The sequence below is a fragment of the Mauremys mutica genome, chromosome 7 (genome assembly GCF_020497125.1).
Source record: "Mauremys mutica isolate MM-2020 ecotype Southern chromosome 7, ASM2049712v1, whole genome shotgun sequence".
NCBI lineage: Eukaryota > Metazoa > Chordata > Testudines > Geoemydidae > Mauremys > Mauremys mutica.
In genome coordinates this window covers 24,676,913-24,696,075 of record NC_059078.1, presented here as the reverse complement: position 1 = coordinate 24,696,075, position 19,163 = coordinate 24,676,913, and the positions used below count along the sequence as shown (strand labels likewise).

Below are 19,163 nucleotides of genomic sequence, written 5' to 3'. Positions count from 1 at the left end.
CACCACAACTTGGACCTTCTATCTGATCTGCATATTAAGGGAGCTGAGCCCATCCTTGCTGCACTGTGGGCAACCAGTTCAGAGACTTATTAATATTTGTTTCTATAAAACTGCAGATGCAAAAATACAGATACTGATATTTGCTGGACCAAATTTGTAACACGAAAATTAGAGATAATTTCTAAAAACTTGGGCCTCAATGAGACAAAACAGAAGTGGGAGGCCTAATTTAGTGAGGTAAATGCTTTAAATGGAGGGAACTGTTGATCAGAAGAGAAATAAAGAGATATATGGTATTTTGGCTCAGACATAAGTACTTACCTGTCATGAATAGAGTTGATATAGAGATTAACAAACCAACTGAGAGAGTACTGGTACATGGGGTCGATGTTAGCTAGGTCTGCAATACTAAAGAAGAGCACCGATGAATGCTTTGCAATTGGTCTATAGCCTTCTCGAGATTCTGCTATTTTTATTTCTGTTTTCTCAGCAACCTAAACAAAGTGACAAATATTGTAAAAGATTTTCTCTTCATATTTTTCTTTCTACATAAAGAATGTATTAGTATAACTATCATTATTAAAAATAAATTTATATGACAATTTATAAGCACAGAGTAAGACACCTTCCATGCTCCAAAATACTTATAGTCTCAGGCCCTAACCCTCAAATGAGCCCTGGGTGGGTGGATCCCTGCACTCTCACAAAGACCCCTTGACTTCACGATCTTCCCCCACAGAGCTCATTGCAGTACTGGGGCCTAAGGTAGTCAGACAAAACCAGGCACAAACATTCAGGCTTGTCCCTCTGCGTCAGGTGTGTCAGACTTCACCATTAATGTCTGGAAATATGACTGGATTTCAAATTGCTCATGCATAATCAATCATTCCAACAGAAGATATTTAACAATATATTTGCCTTTTATAAAATATATTATATGAAATTAAATAAGTTAGAATATAGCTAACATAAAGAGAGAAGGATTGTTTCTTACTTGTAAGTCTATATCATAGTATTAATGTAGCTAGGTGCTAACAAATGGAGTTTAAGGACAATAACAGTTAAAACACAGAATCACTGATATTTTATTGCTGTAAAGTCTTTGATAATTCAAAGATGTTTAGTCACCACCAATGCATACTTAACTCTCATTGGTATCAAAGAGAATTATGTACACATATGGAAGGGAAGTTATTTTTCATATATATGTTACCAAAACAAAGTTTACAGCTGCAGTTCTCTGCGGTCTAGATACCTGTAAATCTGTCAGCTTTTTGAAAATACCCCATTTCTCTATTATGTATTTCTTAAGCACATCACAAGGATGAATTCCAATGCAGCAAAAAACATTAATGTTACTGAAAAATGGAGAGTATAGTCTAAAGATTGGAATGATTTTTGCTCCACTTTCTTATATTTCTATTTGCTCCCTGCACATATTTGGATAGGTCTGTTCAAGTATAATGGACAAGTTTAGGTAACTGAGTGAAATATTGTAGGAAATGTATTAGTAGGTCACCATGCAAGGAAATATACCTTGCGTCTTAAACATAAAATATGGAATTTATTAGGTTCCTTCTGAAAGCAACTGTTACTGATTATCCAAACCTTCTCTCCTACATGAGCTTTAGTGAGAATTCTGTCACTCTCTTTAGAGCTTTGCCACTCTACCTTTCCTTATGAAAAAATTTAGTCCTTCAGAGAGCACTACTGGATTTATGTTAACAGGCTGGCCTAGAAGTGCCACACTGTATGCCACTAAAGCAAGGTAACTGCATGATAATTTAGGGCTTACTTGCACTGTTTAGATAGATACCACAAGCTTAACCTGGCTCTATAAGCAGACAGTCTTTATGCCACGGAAGAGGAAATCACTCTCTGATATAAATACAGCACTTGCCTTAGCAATTTTTACAGACTCCATGTTTTACAATGAACTGCCAATCTGAAAGGTGAAGACACCAGCAACTGGGGTGGAAACATTTAATTTCTCAGGACAGGAAGAAATCTTCACTACTGTCACTGGCGTAATGTAGAACCTATTTCTTGCTTAGGAATATGATCCTGTACAAGTACTAAGGAAAATCTACTAACTGTGCAAAACCCTCCTTTCATAAAAAAGATTAAAACACATTGAGCCACAAATATCATATCAAAGTGACATTACAGACCTTACAAAAACAAAAGAGCAAGGAAATTCAGACTTGAGGATGAAACATCACCTGTAACCTCACATCTGCATGAAACATGGGTGCTTCAGAACACAGAGTGTTTTAGAAGATTGTTTTCCGATACATCTACATTACTTTAGAACAATAGGGCTCTGACAGATGACTGTGAACCAGATCGTTCTCCCCAGTTTCTAATGCATTTAAGGGTATGTCTACACTACGAAATTAGGTCCATTTAATATGTCGATTTTTAAAAAATCGATTTGATACAGTTTTGCCATTGCTTTCATTGGGGGGGGGGGGGGAGCTGATGACATGTACCCAGAACCACCCGCGACAATGTTTTTGCCCTATCAGGCATGGGGAGCACAACCCAGAATTCCAATTGGCAGCGGAGACTGCGGGAACAGTACAGTGAACCAACCCTGTAAGCCATGTCCTCAGTCACCCCTCCCTCAGTAAGAGCAACGGCTGAGAATTGTTTTGTGCCTTTTTTCCACGCAGACGCCATACCACGGCAAGCATGGAGCCTGCTCAGATCACCGTGGCAGTTATGAGCACTGTAAACACCATGCGCATTATCCTGCAGTGTATGCAGCACCAGAAACTTCAAAAGCGGGCGAGGAGGTGATGGCAGTGCGGTGACGAGAGTGATGAGAACATGGACACAGACTTCTCTCAAAGCACAGGCCCCGGCAATTTGGCCATCCTGGTGGCAATGGGGCAGGCTCATGCCATGGAACGCCGATTCTGGGCCCGGGAAACAAGCACAGGCTGGTGGGACCACATAGTGTTGCAGGTCTCGGATGATTCCCAGTGGCTGCAAAACTTTCGCATGTGTAAGGGCAGGGCCGGCTTTAGGCACCGTGGGGCCTGATTCAAAGGAGCTGCCACCACCGACAGTGCCGGAACTTCAGCGGCAGCACATTCGTCTTCCGGTGCCTTCAGCGACATTTGAGTTGAGAGTGCTGTCCAGAGCGGTCACAATGGAGCACTCTGGGATAGCTCCTGGAGGCCAATACAATCAAATTGCATCCACACTACCCCAAATTCACAGTGGACCCTCCCAAAAATGTAGTTCAAGAGCAGTGGAAGATAAGAAGGTATTGCAGCATGTCACCTTCTTCCCAGAAGGTCTTATTTCAGGAGATCTGCAAATGTAGAGGCCAAACCCTCTGCCATTTTCCTAGCATGGTACACCACCCACTAACAAGATAATTCAGAGAAAACTCATATAATGGGCAGTCAAAATGTTTCTTGTCCCATATGCAGGTTTTTCCAATTGGGGGACAATCTGGCCTGCTATGCTTACTCATATATAACATTTCCCACCTTCAGTGTACCACAAAAATTTTAATTAAGCCGCCCAGCCTCCTCTATGATGTCCTAAAGGTAAGTATTATTATTCTAATTTTACATGTAGGAAAATTAACACAGAGACAGGTTAACTGACTCACATGAGGCCATGCAGTGAGTCAGAGGCATTTACAGTATTAGAACTTGGAGTTTCTGGCTCCTAGTTCCATGTCTGCTGCTAGACCATTACTGTCTTCCTTAAAAGACTGGCTTTTGTTCATTTAAAAATTAGACCCTTACAACTACGTTAACAGAGGAACAAATCCTGAAGGCCTTATCTCCTACTCAATCCTTATTCAGGCACAACTGCCTTTGAAGATGGATGTTTTGCCTAAGTAAGGACTGATCTAACTATGAACAAGGATTTCAGCGTTTGCTCAACAGTTTTTCTTTTTCTTATAAATTGATCTTTTCCATTCATAAGCATAGAATTTTGCTTCTAATTCACAGTCTTCTAGGCAGCAAGCAAGCTTTTAGGTTTTGTACACAATAACCACTGAATTTGAAAACAAAATCTAACATTCCTTACCTGTTGTTTCTTGGTGATCTCATTAGACATTATTTTAGCAGAGTCCAAGACCATGATAGCACTCTCATCTTCCAGAATGTTCCCTTCAGAAGACTGTAATGTTTCTAAAATTCTCTTCTCAATTTCCTTTAGTTGTTTTTTGTTGGCTGCAGACTGAAGGATGAGAGCATTCCTCTCCTCTTCTAATTCTGGTCTAAAAACCAAAACATACACCCAAAGTTTACTTTTATGTTACTATTGTTACATATTCAGATACCTGCATGTAGTTAATCCATATTTGTAAAATCAACATTTAACTAAAGTAGATCACCTTGTTCATGTTATATGATCATGTAATATTAGTGTCACAGAAACCTTACCTCTTGATTTTAGTAGGTTTGTGTCAGGATCTTAGCATTCCATTAATGCAGTTTTTACCACTGAGCTATACAGTTATACTGGAACTACATTAGTGCCAATCCTCTCTATTCTCTCAATTTTATCAAGACACTAAGGCCAACACTTTAAACCTGGGTGCCTAAAGTTAAGTTCTTGGGGGCCAAATTCTGTGCTTACACCCAGAGCTTTCCCACTTACATCAATAGGGTTGCACAGGTTTTCAGTCACCATAGAATTTGGCCCCTAAATCTTTGACTTGATTCAGAGCTCAGCTCCTGAAAATCAGGCCACTTATTTAGGTGCCTACATATGGACTTAGGTGCAAAATTTTAGGTTACAGTAGTTTTATGTTTGAAAATGTTCACCTAAAATTTTATATCCAGACTTCTGAAAATGTCAGTTAATCCTAATTTTTAATTACTATACATGTAACTCTTGTTTTTGAGTAAATATTATTCAGTTGATGTACTGCATGAGTTTGTGATGTGAAACTTACATTAAATGTATTACGATTTTTTTAGCAAGTGAAACTAGTATATTTGAGTGGGCAGCTCTGTGTTTGTCTGAATGATCAGAAACCCAGGAAATCCAATTAAATGTGTCTCTATTTTGAGTTTGAGTTAGACAAGAACTAGAAACAGTTTCAGAGCCACCTTGTTCTTCCTTCATAGAAAAGTAAAAATGCAGTCTAATAATCCAATATCCACATTTGCATGTGCAAAATCAATGGGCTGGATTGCCAGGAAGCCATATCAGAAAACAAATAATCATGGTTGCTCAGTGATAATGTTAAATAACAAAACACTTTTCCAATATCTCAGATGACTCACACACACTATAGTGACAGACCACCTAGAAATATCTTAAATAAGACAGCTAGAATACCACTATTATTTATAGTTATTATGAAAAAGACATTTAGAATCATTAACAATTGCCCCATTTTATTATGAACATTTCTCTTAATTGCTTCCAAAGTCTCCTGTTTAGAATATTTCATTTGCCTATTTGCAATAAACAAACACATACCTCTCTTTTGCAACAACAATACCTAGTAGCTGGTCTTCAAGTCCCTCTGGTGTTATCATAAAGTTGAGTAAAGAAACTTTTGTAGCAAGTTCAGGCATATAATGTGGATTTCTTAGTTTTGTTGTAATAAAAAATTTGAAATCACTGGAATACTCAATAACTGTCTCACCAAGCCGGATGCAGTCCATGCCCCCTAAAGTTCAGAAGACAAACATTTGCACGTGTGATGCTGTTCTTTGTTAATAAATGTGTATTGGTTTTCACCATAAATAGATTACAGTGCTGTGTTGTTATAAAGGGACTGATCCTGAGCTGTAACCCTCTCATGCGTGTACGCCGTCTCCTTGAGGACAGCTTACTTGGTAATTACTGTGAGTATCCAGTGACAGGGGCTGGATGATACAGGGGAAAGTTCTTCAAAGGGGGTTTGGGGACTGGGGTGTACCTATTATTAACCTGCAAATCAAAATAGGACTGGCAGAGTCCTGAGGAGAATGTGAGTGGCTGAAAGGCTAGCAGTGTACAAGGGCTGACACCCAGATACCACAAGATAAACTCCCTCACACTAGAAGCAAGATGGTAACAAAGTGACCCACAATCCGGGGCGTCCCAAGAAAACATCACAATATAAGTTATGTTTGTTTACCTCAATTATTTATGCAAAAAATATTACTTTTGTGATCAAGTAAAAGCAAAAGTCTTGTTAAGAGCAAATCAAGTAACCTCAAATAGTAAGAGCTGGAAACAAGGTGAGTAGTGGCCCCATATAAGTCAATGTTATAAATACCACTGACTTCAGTGGAGCCAGGATTTCATCCATAGTAGGAAAAAATAATTGAGTGGGTCACACATTTCTGCCCTTCCTTTACTGTGTACATATACAACTGGAAAAGGTACAGGTTTTGTGTGGCTGCTTTTAAATTTCATATTCTTGTTTCACAGTAGCTCAAGCCAATTCATGTATTAAAACAAGATATCAAGATCCATACACAGCGTATCAAGCAAGCACATAATCTTATTTGACCTTAACCCAAACTCTCCTATGTTTTTTGCTACCACCTGTCATGCTTTGTATAATTTTAGACGGTAAAATTTCCCTGGAAGTTCTATTATTTGTCCGTAAAGTGTCACACACCTGTGCCCTGTACAAATATTTACAACATATATGTGCCACCAGCATCTGCTGCAACAAGCACATATGGAGCAGGTTGTCTGTGGCTCAACCTTTAGAGACATAGGAGATTGCTACAGCCCTATCCCCCTCGCAGTCTGATCAGGTCTCTCTAAAAGAGCAAAAGATCTTCAGGGACAGACCATCCATTTCCTAGCTTCCACTCAACTAGAGTGGGGATCTTTAAAGGGTGGACACACAACCCAGACATCTTCCTCTTATCCATGGGAAGGCTGCTCACAGACTGACTCCTACACCTCCAAATATTAGATGGTCCTTAGAGGAGGTGTCTTATAGAGCTCCATTGCCAGGAGTTTCCTGCATAGGAAGGCTCTGCATCCTTATCTCCAACAGCAGGTATCTTAGGAGAGAAACCAATTCACAGCCACCAGCTCTCTGTAGTAGAGGACTGTGTTGAGCCCTGCTGTTGCCTATTTTGAATACGATTCCAATAATTAATGCCCACAGCACACCGTGCAGTTCTAAAACCCTAGTGTGTGTGAGATTTGGGATTTCCCAGATCCACTGTAGTTAGAACTGGTCAAAAAAAAATCAGACCTTTTCTACCATGACAAACTTCAGAAACAATTTTTTTCATTTAGTTTTGAATGAATTTTTTGTTTCAATTTTCTTTTTGAAAACAAAACAAGAAAATTCAGTGTTCATGTCCCTCTACCCACTCTTTTTCTCTCATTTATTTACTTTTCACCCCTTTTATCACTGGGAAAAGAAAGGATATATTTTTTGAAAAAGGAGATTCCCACCTTAAACCCAGACCTTTTCTTCGTCATCATATGACTTTGAGAAGATAATACTTACATGAAAAATTGCAACTTTTGCAAAATACCATGATAACTTTTCTTAACTTAGAATTTAATGCAATAAATAATACAGCCTACTAAGTTAAAACATATTTTATAAATAAATATCTAGCATTACACAGCATATTATAACACTTCAGAAAAAAGATATTCAGCGTCAATGGGGGTTTTACCTTTGCAGGGTCAAACCTACTATATTTAAATATAGCACCACTGCGTAGTGAAGTTTTCAAGTAAGAAATCTATAATGTGACATTTGTGAACTTTATTAAAAAGTAAAAATCAGCTTAAGAAGCCTATCAAATTACCTTCCTCTGATCATAAGCAGCAAAAGTAAAGAAAGAAGAAAAATATTAGCTGATAAAACAGATCATTAGATAAGCATTAATGTTGCATATTTCTGGGCTCATAACTAATTTTCTTATACCTTGTTTAAAGGTTTGTCTAAGCAGCAGGGGTTCCAATGATGGGTCTAGTTCTTCCCCAACATTTTCTAGCAGAAGTGGAGTCCCAAACTGAATGCAGTTCTCCAAAGTTCTCATGTAGTCTGTATCAGTGAACTTGATAACACTCAACTGGTTTTCTTTCTCTGAGTTCTTTATCCATTTATTGGCTTGACCCTGGGGATCAATCATTAAGGGCCTAGAATGTACAGTACAAAGAACTTGCTCAGTATATGTAAATTTTTGTAAATTCAAAATTATTTCTGCTATGGACTAGCTGGAAGAAAGTGATACAAGATACTTTATGGCTGTATTATTTTAAGAGATGAATGTTCACTGGCTGAGTATTACAGTCACAATTTGAACAGAAATATCAGAATTCTTTTAAAAGCCATGAAGATGGTGTTTATGATTAAAAAAAAACAGGTCAGAATTCAGAATTTTTTTGACAGCTTCGTTGTATTACTCCTTTGGAATACTGATTTTTTTTAGAATTTTTTATTTTATGTAAGTTTTGAAATATGGAGCTGTAGTCACTTGCGCTAATTGAAGATATGAGTCTCTCTATATATACACACACCGCTACCCCGATATAACGCCACCCGATATAACATGAATTTGGATTTAACGCGGTAAAGTAGCGCTCTGAGGGGGTGGGGCTGCGCGCTCTGGTGGATCAAATCAAGTTCGATATAACGCGGTTTCACCTATAATGCGGTAAGATTTTTTGGCTTCCGAGGACAGCGTTATCGAGGCAGAGGTGTATATATATATATATATTTTTTTTAAAGGAAGCAAAAGCTTTTAGCACAAAAGCTGTCAGACAAATTTAGTGTATCCCACAGGTAGGCTGTTTGAGTTTCAATGGAGGATCACTGAAGGGATATAAATAGTATCTGAGTGTCTTTCTTCCTGTAGGCAACATTCAGGTTCCAGAACAGAATAAATAATAGAACATTATTATTGCAATTTGTAATGTTTTTCTTACTGATTGAAATTCACTCCAGTGCAGAGGGCCATCCCAATATTCCCACAGCATTTAAGTGGGACTTACATCCTCAAAATAAGGCTTAGATCAGACTTTGATAACAAAAATCCTTGTGCTGACCCTCTGCACAGAAGTCAATTTCATCCAATACACTAGTCTCTAAAACATGACAAAGAGTGAAGCTGAAATTGACTGTAGTAGCAACAGGACCTTGAAATGTGTGCATAATCTGACACAGTTTTTCTATATTGTGGTTTATATATTTAATGGCTCACACAAAAAAAATATTTATTAAAACTGTTGTCAAAAATGTCCTTCTGTCTTCTATTTTTCTACAACTGCAAAAAAGAGAAATTACCAGATTTATATCAATCTGTGTTATTAGTCAATAGTTTTGCAATGTGAAGTCATTGTACACAATAAAGACATTGGAAACTAGTGGATAATCCAGAAATAAGTTTAAACACAATATAAAATTCAACAACTGCATTTAAAGATGAAAAAATTATCTGTAATATTCTGGAAGGAAAACTTTCACTCACTGAAAACATTGGGACTGATCCTGTGAGGAGCAAAGCATCCTCAAGTCCCACTGAAGGGTTTGGGAGAGGAAGGATATGCAGCACCTTTCTGTTTCTAGTATATAGACTAAATTTCATTTAGTCTGAAATCTCTGTTTTAGCAAATTATTAGCTTCTTTGTTACCTACCAACGCCTGGAGTTGTCAACAATCACACCATTGTCGACCGAAAAGTTGTCTGTTGGTAATCCAGCAATATTCCAGGCTCTGATTTTTATTGGATCACCAAGGGTCTTACTCAAGGAGAAGTTCTCAGAACAAGGGATATTTTTGTCCTACAATAAAAAATAAATCTTTATTCTTTATTTCTTTAAATATTGTTAAAATACTGCTTAGGTTAAAAGTATTAATTTATTCACAACTTCCTTTAAAAATTGGCTTTTGTTCAAGGAGAGAAAATCATGGGGGGGGGGGGAAATTCACTTTTGCAGAAAATGGAAAGATTTTTCCCAATTTAGTAGAAATTTTGTGGTGACTTTCCCCAATTTTGTGGGATTTTTCTCAATTTTTTTTCCAGTTCTGAAGGCATTCTATTTTACCCTTTTGTAATATGTTGTGTGATGATAACTAACACACTGCAGTGTAGTGGGGAAAACAGAACCATCGAAATCTTTGAATTGCAAGAAATTTTTCCCAACTTTTGTTTATTTGTTCTGAATTTAGACTTCCAATTAATGCAATGCACTTTTCCAATGCCAATCAGTCACGTATTACTTCATCGTTACTTACTTACCTAAATCAAGTCTATGGTACAACTGTCTCTTTAAAAAAAAGCACAAGCAAGTACTGTGCAGCAATAATTTCTTCAGTAAAGCACCAGCTATACAAATATATGTGCTAGCACAGACCTTTGCACCCATGAGGAACACCACTGACTTCAGTAGAACAATGGGATTCTGTACAGGTACATAGGTCAAAATTAGTGCATCTATTTGCAGGATTGGGAGCTAAGAGGAGCGAGGGCTAGCAACATCCAACAACGAAGTGGAAGTTGAAAGGCCCTGATCTTGCAAAGGGAACATTCTGGTCCTGTGTTAGCCCTATTGGTCCCTTTGCAGGATCGCAGCCTAAGCCTTTATCTTCCACTTTGCCATCCAACATACTTCACGCTCCAGTACTGCAAACAGATGCCCCATGGAATCCGACTGAAATCAGTGGGATGCTGTATGGCAGTAAGGGTCATCTGAGCAATTCCCTTTGCAGAATTAGGGCCTTAGATTGTGACTAGATATTTCATTCTGCAAGTATGCAAGCCCTTTTCATGCAACCATTTTTAAAATGTTTTAAAGGGAAGTAGCACAGTTTAAGGGTATGTCTACACTACGGGATTATTCCGATTTTACATAAACCAGTTTTGTAAAACAGATTGTATAAAGTCGAGTGCATGCGGCCACACTAAGCACATTAATTCGGCAGTGTGCGTCCATGTACTGAGGCTAGTGTCGATTTCCGGAGCGTTGCACTGTGGGTATCTATCCCATAGTTCCCCCGCCCCTTGGAATTCTGGGTTGAGATCCCAGTGCCTGATGGGGCAAAAAACATTGTCGCGGGTAGTTCTGGGTACAGCCTCACCCCTCCCTCTGTGAAAGCACAGACAACCGTTTCGCGCCTTTTTTCCTGGGTGAACTGTGCAAACGCCATAGCACACCAAGCATGGACCCTGCTCAGCTCAAGACAGCAATCATGGACGTTGTACACACCTCACACATTCTCGTGCAGTCTATGCTGAACCAGGACCTGCAAAACCAGGCGAGGAGGAGGCGGCTATGGCAGCGCAGCGATGAGAGTGATGAGGACATGGACACAGAATTCTTTCAAACCGCGGGCTCCTGCGCTTTGGAGATCCTGATGGTAATGGGGCAGGTTCTAGCCATTGAACACTGATTTTGGGAAGCACAGACTGGTGGGACCGCATAGTTTTGCAGGTTTGGGACGATTCCCAGTGGCTGCGAAACTTTCACATGTGTAAGGGCACTTTCATGGAACTTTGTGACTTGCTTTCTCCTGCCCTGAAACACCAGAATACCAAGATGAGAGCAGCCCTCACAGTTGAGAAGCGAGTGGCAATAGCCCTCTGGAAGCTTGCAATGCCAGACAGCTACCAGTCAGTCGGGAATCAATTTGGAGTGGGCAAATCTATTGTGGGGGCTGCTGTGATGCAAGTAGCCAAAGCAATCATTAAGCTGCTGCTACGAACGGTTGTAACTCTGGGAAATGTGTAGGTCATAGTGGATGGCTTTGCTGCAATGGGATTCCTTAACTGTGGTGGGGCAATAGATAGATACTGGGTGGCCTGGTGCTCCCTATCTTGGCACCGGAGCACCAGGCCACCCAGTACGTAAACCGCAAGGGGTACTTTTCAATGGTGCTGCAAGCACTGGTGGATCACAAGGGACGTTTCACCAACTACCACGTGGGATGGCCGGGAAGGGTTCATGACGCTCGTGTCTTCAGGAACACTACTCTGTTTAAATGGCTGCAGAAAGGGAATTACTTCCCAGACCAGAAAATAACAGTTGAGGATGTTGAAATGCCTGTCGTTATCCTGGGGGACCCAGCCTACCCCTTGATGCCATGGCTCATGAAGCCATACACAGGCAGCCTGGACAGTAGTCAGGAGCTGTTCAACTACAGGCTGAGCAAGTGCAGAATGGTGGTGGAATGTGCATTTGGCCGTTTAAAGGCGCGCTGGCGCACATTACTGACTCGCTCAGACCTCAGCCAAACCAATGTCCCCTTTGTTATTGCTGCTTGCTGAGTGCTCCACAATCTCTGTGAGAGTAAGGGGGAGACCTTTATGGCGGGGTGGGAGGCTGAGGCAAATCACCTGGCCGCTGATTACGCACAGCCAGACACCAGGGCGATTAGAAGAGCACACCAGGAAGTGGTGCGCATCAGAAAAGCTTTGAAAACGAGTTTCATCACTGGCCAGGGTAGGGTGTGACTGCTGTGTTTGTTTCCCCTTGATGAACCCCACCCCCCTTGATTGACTCATTCCTTGTAAGCAACCCACCCTCCCGCTTCGATTACAGCTTGCTTAAGGAAATAAAGTCACTATCGTTTAAAAATCATGTATTCTTTATTAATTCATTATAAAAAGAGGGAAAGAACTGACAAGGTAGCCCGGGTGTGGTTTGGGAGGAGGATAGGAGGGAAGGAAAAGGCCACTAAAAAAATTTCACAATAATGACAGCTTTTTGGTTGGGCTGTCCACAGGGATGGAGTGGGCGGGTGCACAGAGCCTCCCCCCACGTGTTCTTACACGTCTGGGTGAGGAGGATGTGGAACATGGTGAGGGGTGAGGGTGGTTATACAGGGGCTGCAGCGGCATGCTGTGATCCTGCTGCCGTTCCTGAAGCTCCACCAGATGCTGGAACATGTCAGTTTGATCACGCAGCAGCCCCAGAGTTGCATCCCGCCACCGCTGATCTTCCTGCCTACACCTCTGATCTTCCTGCCGCCACCTCTCATCTCGATCGTCCCTCCTGTCCTCACGTTCACTGGCATCTTTCCTGTAATTTGATACCACGTCCTTCCACTCATTCAGATGAGCTCTTTTATTACGGGTCACTTCCATGATTTCTGAGAACATTTCGTCTCGTGTCTTTTTTTTCCGCCGCCTTATCTGAGATAGCCTTCGGGATGGAGTAGGAAGGCTTGAAAAATTTGCAGCTGCATGAGGGAGGGAAAAAAGGGAGAGAAGTATTTAAAAAGATAAATTTTACAGAACAATGCTTACACTCTTTCATGGTGAACAACACTATTCACCTTACATAGCACATGTGATCTCACTACAAAGTCGCATTTTACATCTTAATATTGAGTGCCTGCGGCTCTGGTGTTAGAGATCTCACAGACGCAGGTCCAGGCAGCAGAATTCGGCTTGCATGCGGTCATGGTAAGCCATTGTCTTTCGGCTTCTGCAGCCTTCATATATCCTTTACCAGCGGCCTCTTTTACCAAATAGCAAGCAAAGCCCATTCAGTGCTGCTTCTTTCCTGTTAACATGCAGCAGCAGAAACCACCCCCCCCCATCCAATTCTCTGGGATGATCGCTTTACCCGTCCCCCCACCGCGTGGCTGGTATCATGGAAGATCACTGCTAAATACCCCCTCCCTCCCCCACTGCGTGGCTGGTAGCAGGGAAGATCCTAGCCAAATGCGAAAAAGCTCAGCGCCAATCACCCCCCCTCTCCCCCTGCTTGGTTACCTGCAAGGAAGGATTTATTTTAAGCAACAGGCAAACAGCCCAGTAAGAATGCCCATCTCTGTCCCCTTAATTAAATTCCCGATTTTCTACCAGGTTACCATGAACGATATCACTCTCCTGAGGATAACACAGCGAGATAAAGAGTGGATGTTGCTTGAATGCCAGCAAACACCGGGACCATACGCAGCTAGGCTTTGTCATGCAATGATACCAGATTACTTGCTACATGCATGGCGTGGTCAAGTGTCCTACCATGGAGGATGGAATAAGGCTGCCCTGCCCAGAAACCTTCTGCAAAGGCTTTTGGAGTACCTCCAGGAGAGCTTCATGGAGATGTCCCTGGAGGATTTCCGCTCCATCCCCAGACATGCTAACAGACTTTTCCAATAACTGTACTGGCCGCGAATGCATCCCAAGTCCTCAGGGCAAATTAATCATTAAAAAATGCTTGCTTTTAAACCATGTCTTATATTTACAAGGTACACTCACCAGAGGTCCCTTCCATGGCTTCACTGTCTGGGATAGTTGCTTGGGAGGGCTGGGAGGGTAATTCCGTCAGGGTGAGAAAAAACTCCTGGCTCTTGGGGAGAACAGAGTGCTGTGTGCTCTCTACAAGCTCGTCCTCCTCTTCCTCCTCATCTTCCCCGTCCGCAGAAAATCCTCAGCCATGGCTGCGATTACCACCCCCACCTCGGAATCCATGGACAGGGGTGGGGTAGTGGTGGCGGACCCCCCCAGAATTGCATGCAGCTCAGCGTAGAAGTGGCATGTTTTCGGCCCTGCCCCGGACCTTCCGTTTGCTTCTTTGGTTTTCTGGTAGGCTTGTCTGAGCTCTTTAACTTTCACACGGCACTGTACTGAGTCCCTGCTGTGGCCTCTCTGCATCATGGCCTTGGAAATGTTTTCAAATGTTTTTTCATTTCGTCTTTTGGAACGGAGTTCTGTTAGCACGGAATCCTCTCCCCATACAGCGATCAGATCCAGTACCTCCCGGGCAGTCCATGCTGGAGCTCTTTTTTGATTCTCAGGAGACTGCACTGTTACCTGTGCTGATGAGCTCTGCATGGTCACCTGTGCTGATGAGCTCTCCACGCTGGCCAAACAGGAAATGAAATTCAAAAGTTCGCAGGGCTTTTCCTGTCTACCTGGCCCGTGCATCCGAGTTCAGATGGCTTTCCAGAGTGGTCACAATGGTGCACTGTGGGGTACCGCCCGGAGGCCAATACCGTCGATTTGCGGCCACACTAACCCTAATCCGACATGGCAATACCGATTTGAGCGCTACTCCCCTTGTCGGGGATGAGTACAGATATCGGTATTAAGAGCCCTTTATATCGATATAAAGGGCTTCATTGTGTGGACGGGTGCAGCGTAAAATCGGTTTAACGCTGCTAAATTCGGTATAAACGCATAGTGTAGACCAGACCTTACAGTGCTTAACATGTTTGCATCCACACTACAAATTTAAAAATGTTTCATATTTATCCATTCAAAAATTAGGTTTGGAAACACAGTAAAGGAGCATCATCTCAAACATGGTAGTGTTGAAAATGGTTTATTTAAATGATTTACTTGAAGGGCTTTACTTGGGGACAGGGCTTTTATCAGGATAAGTAAATATGCAAAAATTCTTTTGGTTTGTGGTTGGGTTGGACAGACTAGCTAGCATTGTGCCATCCATCAAAATGTGGCTGCATTTTAGTTTGTAAAGTGATTCCTTTATTTATTTAAGGCCAATTTCTGAAGTCCTCTTAATCATTACTTAGTCTTTAGTCACATGAAACTCTCACTGAAGTCAATGGGTCAACATCAGATCATTGCTGGTACACCAGTGTAAACCTGGAATACATCCACTGAATTCAGTGAATTACTCTAGATTTTCAGAAGTGTAAATCAGCAAAATTTAGACCACTGACTTTAATATGATTTTTACTAAGACACCAAGTAAAAAATTAGAAATTTCAGGATTTGGCTCACAAATTGTAAAGCATTTTGGGGTCCCTTGGGATGAAAGATATTATTTAAACCTAAGATAAACTTTCTAACCTTGCACAACTTGCTCCAGTCTTTAGTACACTCTTGTCGAAAGGCACTAGTGAAAGCACCCAGATAAGCTATCACTCCAGCTGATATCAGAACGTCTCCTGTCAAATTATCATATGTATTTTGAAGATCATTTGCAGCATTACACCATCTATGGATAAGCAAAGATACCATATAAAAGAAGTTAAAACTGCTATATTGGTAGCATTAACAGAGTACATCATCAACACAAGAAGTGTTTTCCCTTTACGTTAAAGGTGAATTGCAAAGAAATAATTAAAACATTGTATTTGTGCCCTTGAATGTTGCTTTGAAGACTGCCTCAAGTGTTTCGGTATTTTTTACATCACAATATTGGGTCCTTTGACAATCTTTGAAGGACCTGATTGCCCCAGTCCCCAAATGAGGATAGAGGGATGCAAAAGTTTAAGGCTCAGAGAACTAACGCTCAGGTTTTGTCTCTACTTTTTGATGCATGTTCAAATGAGCATTTGTATTTACATCTGACCTTGATTTTTCTCCACCCAGTCCTCCAATCAGCTTCTCTGCTCTTTCTAGTTTCTTAGCACACAGATCCACCTGGAATTCTAGACGAGCCTTTTCTTCAGTTTTCTCAACAAAGGTTTGTTGCAAGTTTGCCAAATGATGCTCCACTGCTGCAAGTTCAGCTCTCTTCTGATTCAGTAATGCCATAGTTTCTGCTAAGGACTGCTGGGCCTCCCCTAGACGGGCTTTCTTGGGAGCAACCACCTGTTCAATTACAATTAATGCAGGGATGCTAAATCCATATATTATAGGTTTACTGATGTATAAAGTTCTATATGTAACACTTTGGATAAATATTCCAAGGTTAGGAAAAGAATATTTTATAATATTCATATTTGGAAAGAAGCCATAGTGATGAATAGGGAGGTGGGTCTAATATACTAAATGCACTATGTTTTTTGAGAATGAAGCTTAGGAAGTATAGCCAACTAACAATGTATATTCATTCTAAATTACTTGAAAAAAAATTAAAATTAAACTGGCTCTGAACCTTATTGTATTAAATTAATAAATGAAGTTGCATTACAGAGGCAGCAAACATACTGTATTGATGCTTGCCATAAATTTGTGTCCAACATTGGACACCTTTTATTATTATTATAGCAGCAATGCTAGTACCATTGATTTAAAAAATTACCAAAGTGAGATAAACAAGGATTAAAGCAGACAGAATTTTTTCTCCTTTTTCTCTAAGTTAAAAATTAAAACAAAAAAAGAATACAAAAATCCCCAAAACAATATCATTCCAAAGCACCATCCATTGGCTAAAAAAAATTATTTGATTTATAATTTGATTTTCAATATCCATTTACAGATGCAATTTAGGTTATATTGTTTAAAGAAAAAAAGAACATACAAATATTTTTCACAGTTTTCTAGTAGAATGAACATATTTCTGTTCTATTTAGTGGTGGTGTGTGTACCCTATGGCAGAGATTCCTCAAGTATTTAATTCTTTGGATTTCTCGTAAGAGAAAGTCTCTTGCATGGACTCTCTCTCTCCATTCACCATCCCCCTTTTTCCTTCCTTGATTCTCAAAATATTTAATTATGTAGACAACCCACTCTCCATGGACCTCCTGGATCACAATTTTAGATATCCTCTTTTATGATATAAGCAGAAAATAAAAGTATGATTATAGTTTTTGACAGACTTTATAGTACTTTATTTTAATCTATATGCTGCTTCAGTAAAACATATCTTATTTTCATCAAATCTGACAGTTATTTTCATCTTCACAGATAGTCCCAGTCCTCTATTAAATTTGAAAATATATGTCCTAAGTTTATTTTCCAATGAAGAACCTTTTATTTCAGTTTAACTGCAATCATAATAAATAGCTTAGTCTTGTAGTCCACATGTGTATGTAGCTTCTACTAAAGTCAACGAGAGTTTTCAGGAATGGTATCAAAACATACCTTAGCAACTCTGTCATACACTTCCATAGCCATAATCCATTTACACAAACCCTCAGCTGCGGAGGATGCTTTAGCCACCTTAGGTGGATCAAACTCAGGATTAGTCAGATATTCAGAACGAATCTTCTGCATGACAGTCACCTACATGATAAAAACATTACAGCCATAGGAAAACTTTATTTATCTCAGGCGCAGTGTTGCTACCCTTACCTTGCTGAACAATACCTTAAGTCCAAAAGTTGATCAACTGAAATCACTAAGGAATTACTCAATATGGGTAACTGTGACAGAGTCCAGCTCTAATTTGTTTCTCTAATTTTCTCAGTGTCTACATTCTTACCCAGCTTCCCTCCTAGTCAGATCGCCATCCTTTGTGTCCTTCTTCAAGTCTTATTTTAAGTTGCCTCTCCTTCTGAAACAAATGCATTCCCTTTCTTCTTTTATAGTCTTCCTTAGAATTTACTTACTTCAGCAAAGCTTTTTAATGATGATCCCCAAAGTTATCTCTACTGAATCAAGACTGGATCTTCAACCAGAGTATGTGAATGAATTACATTGCCTGTGCCTACTTCTGGGCCCAATCTTGAGATACTAAGTACTCACAACTTGCAAGGATCAGCCCCTTAGACAGTAAGTTCCCTGCAGGTAGAGGTCACATCTTTATATTGTGCCCTTGTACATTTCTGGGCATATAATCATACCATGTTATCCACACTGTCAGATTTAATCTATTTTTCAGATAAACAGTTTTTGACATGAAATAAAAAAACCCCACTGATCTATTTAGTCCTTTCAAAACTAAATAAAATGTATTATGCCAGACCTGATTTTGTCACAACTTCTCTGGTAAACATACAGGGACTAATTTAGTAAAGCTGGTACAAGGAGATGTTACTTACATATTTTTGAGCTGAGTAAATCTAGATACAGAACTTTTCACTCAAGCAGCTAGCAGGCAGTGGTACAGACATCCCCTACAGGGTACCTACTGAGGGATAATTCTAAATCCTGCTGGAATGCAATAGGAGGCACCACTGGTAGGAGCCACTGAGAGGAGGAGTTGCATCACTGTATCCCCAGTCTGCCCTGGCCATGCACCTTTCTTGAACAGTGTCATTCACTTCTCAGAAGGCATTTGCTCCTAAAAGCCCACAGAATAACTGAGATTGCAAGTTGCTGTGTGCTGACATAATTCCCTCTTCCCCATGCAGTTTATTTCCATGAAAGCCCTGTGTGAATTTATCCCTTGGTGTAATATCTTCTATACATGTTTTTGGAGGCAGATTTCATTACATTAACCAAACACTTACTGGAATGTTATCCTTGTCATATTCTCTAAGATCCTTTAAGAAATTCATGTCACCCAGAACTTTCTTGCTAGGCCCCCAGTAATCCAAGACCTACAATGGAAATTAGGGACGAATTTTAAAAACTTTTAAATCAAAATGAATTCATAAATATCCTCTAATTAACAGACAG

At 40.3% G+C, this 19,163-nt stretch overlaps 1 protein-coding gene across 1 annotated transcript in view; it reads right to left on the bottom strand.

The window, feature by feature from the left end:
- DNAH12 (dynein axonemal heavy chain 12) overlaps positions 1–19,163 on the bottom strand; it is a 171,424-nt gene that overhangs the window by 30,858 nt on the left and 121,403 nt on the right. Inside the window, exons 51-59 of the mRNA XM_045024879.1 lie at positions 18,995–19,084; positions 17,685–17,825; positions 16,228–16,469; positions 15,723–15,870; positions 9,596–9,741; positions 7,883–8,097; positions 5,464–5,656; positions 4,057–4,249; positions 322–494 (exon numbers count right to left, since the gene is read on the bottom strand). Of these exons, the coding sequence (XP_044880814.1) occupies positions 322–494; positions 4,057–4,249; positions 5,464–5,656; positions 7,883–8,097; positions 9,596–9,741; positions 15,723–15,870; positions 16,228–16,469; positions 17,685–17,825; positions 18,995–19,084 (1,541 nt within the window). The remainder of the gene's footprint in view (positions 1–321; positions 495–4,056; positions 4,250–5,463; positions 5,657–7,882; positions 8,098–9,595; positions 9,742–15,722; positions 15,871–16,227; positions 16,470–17,684; positions 17,826–18,994; positions 19,085–19,163) is intronic.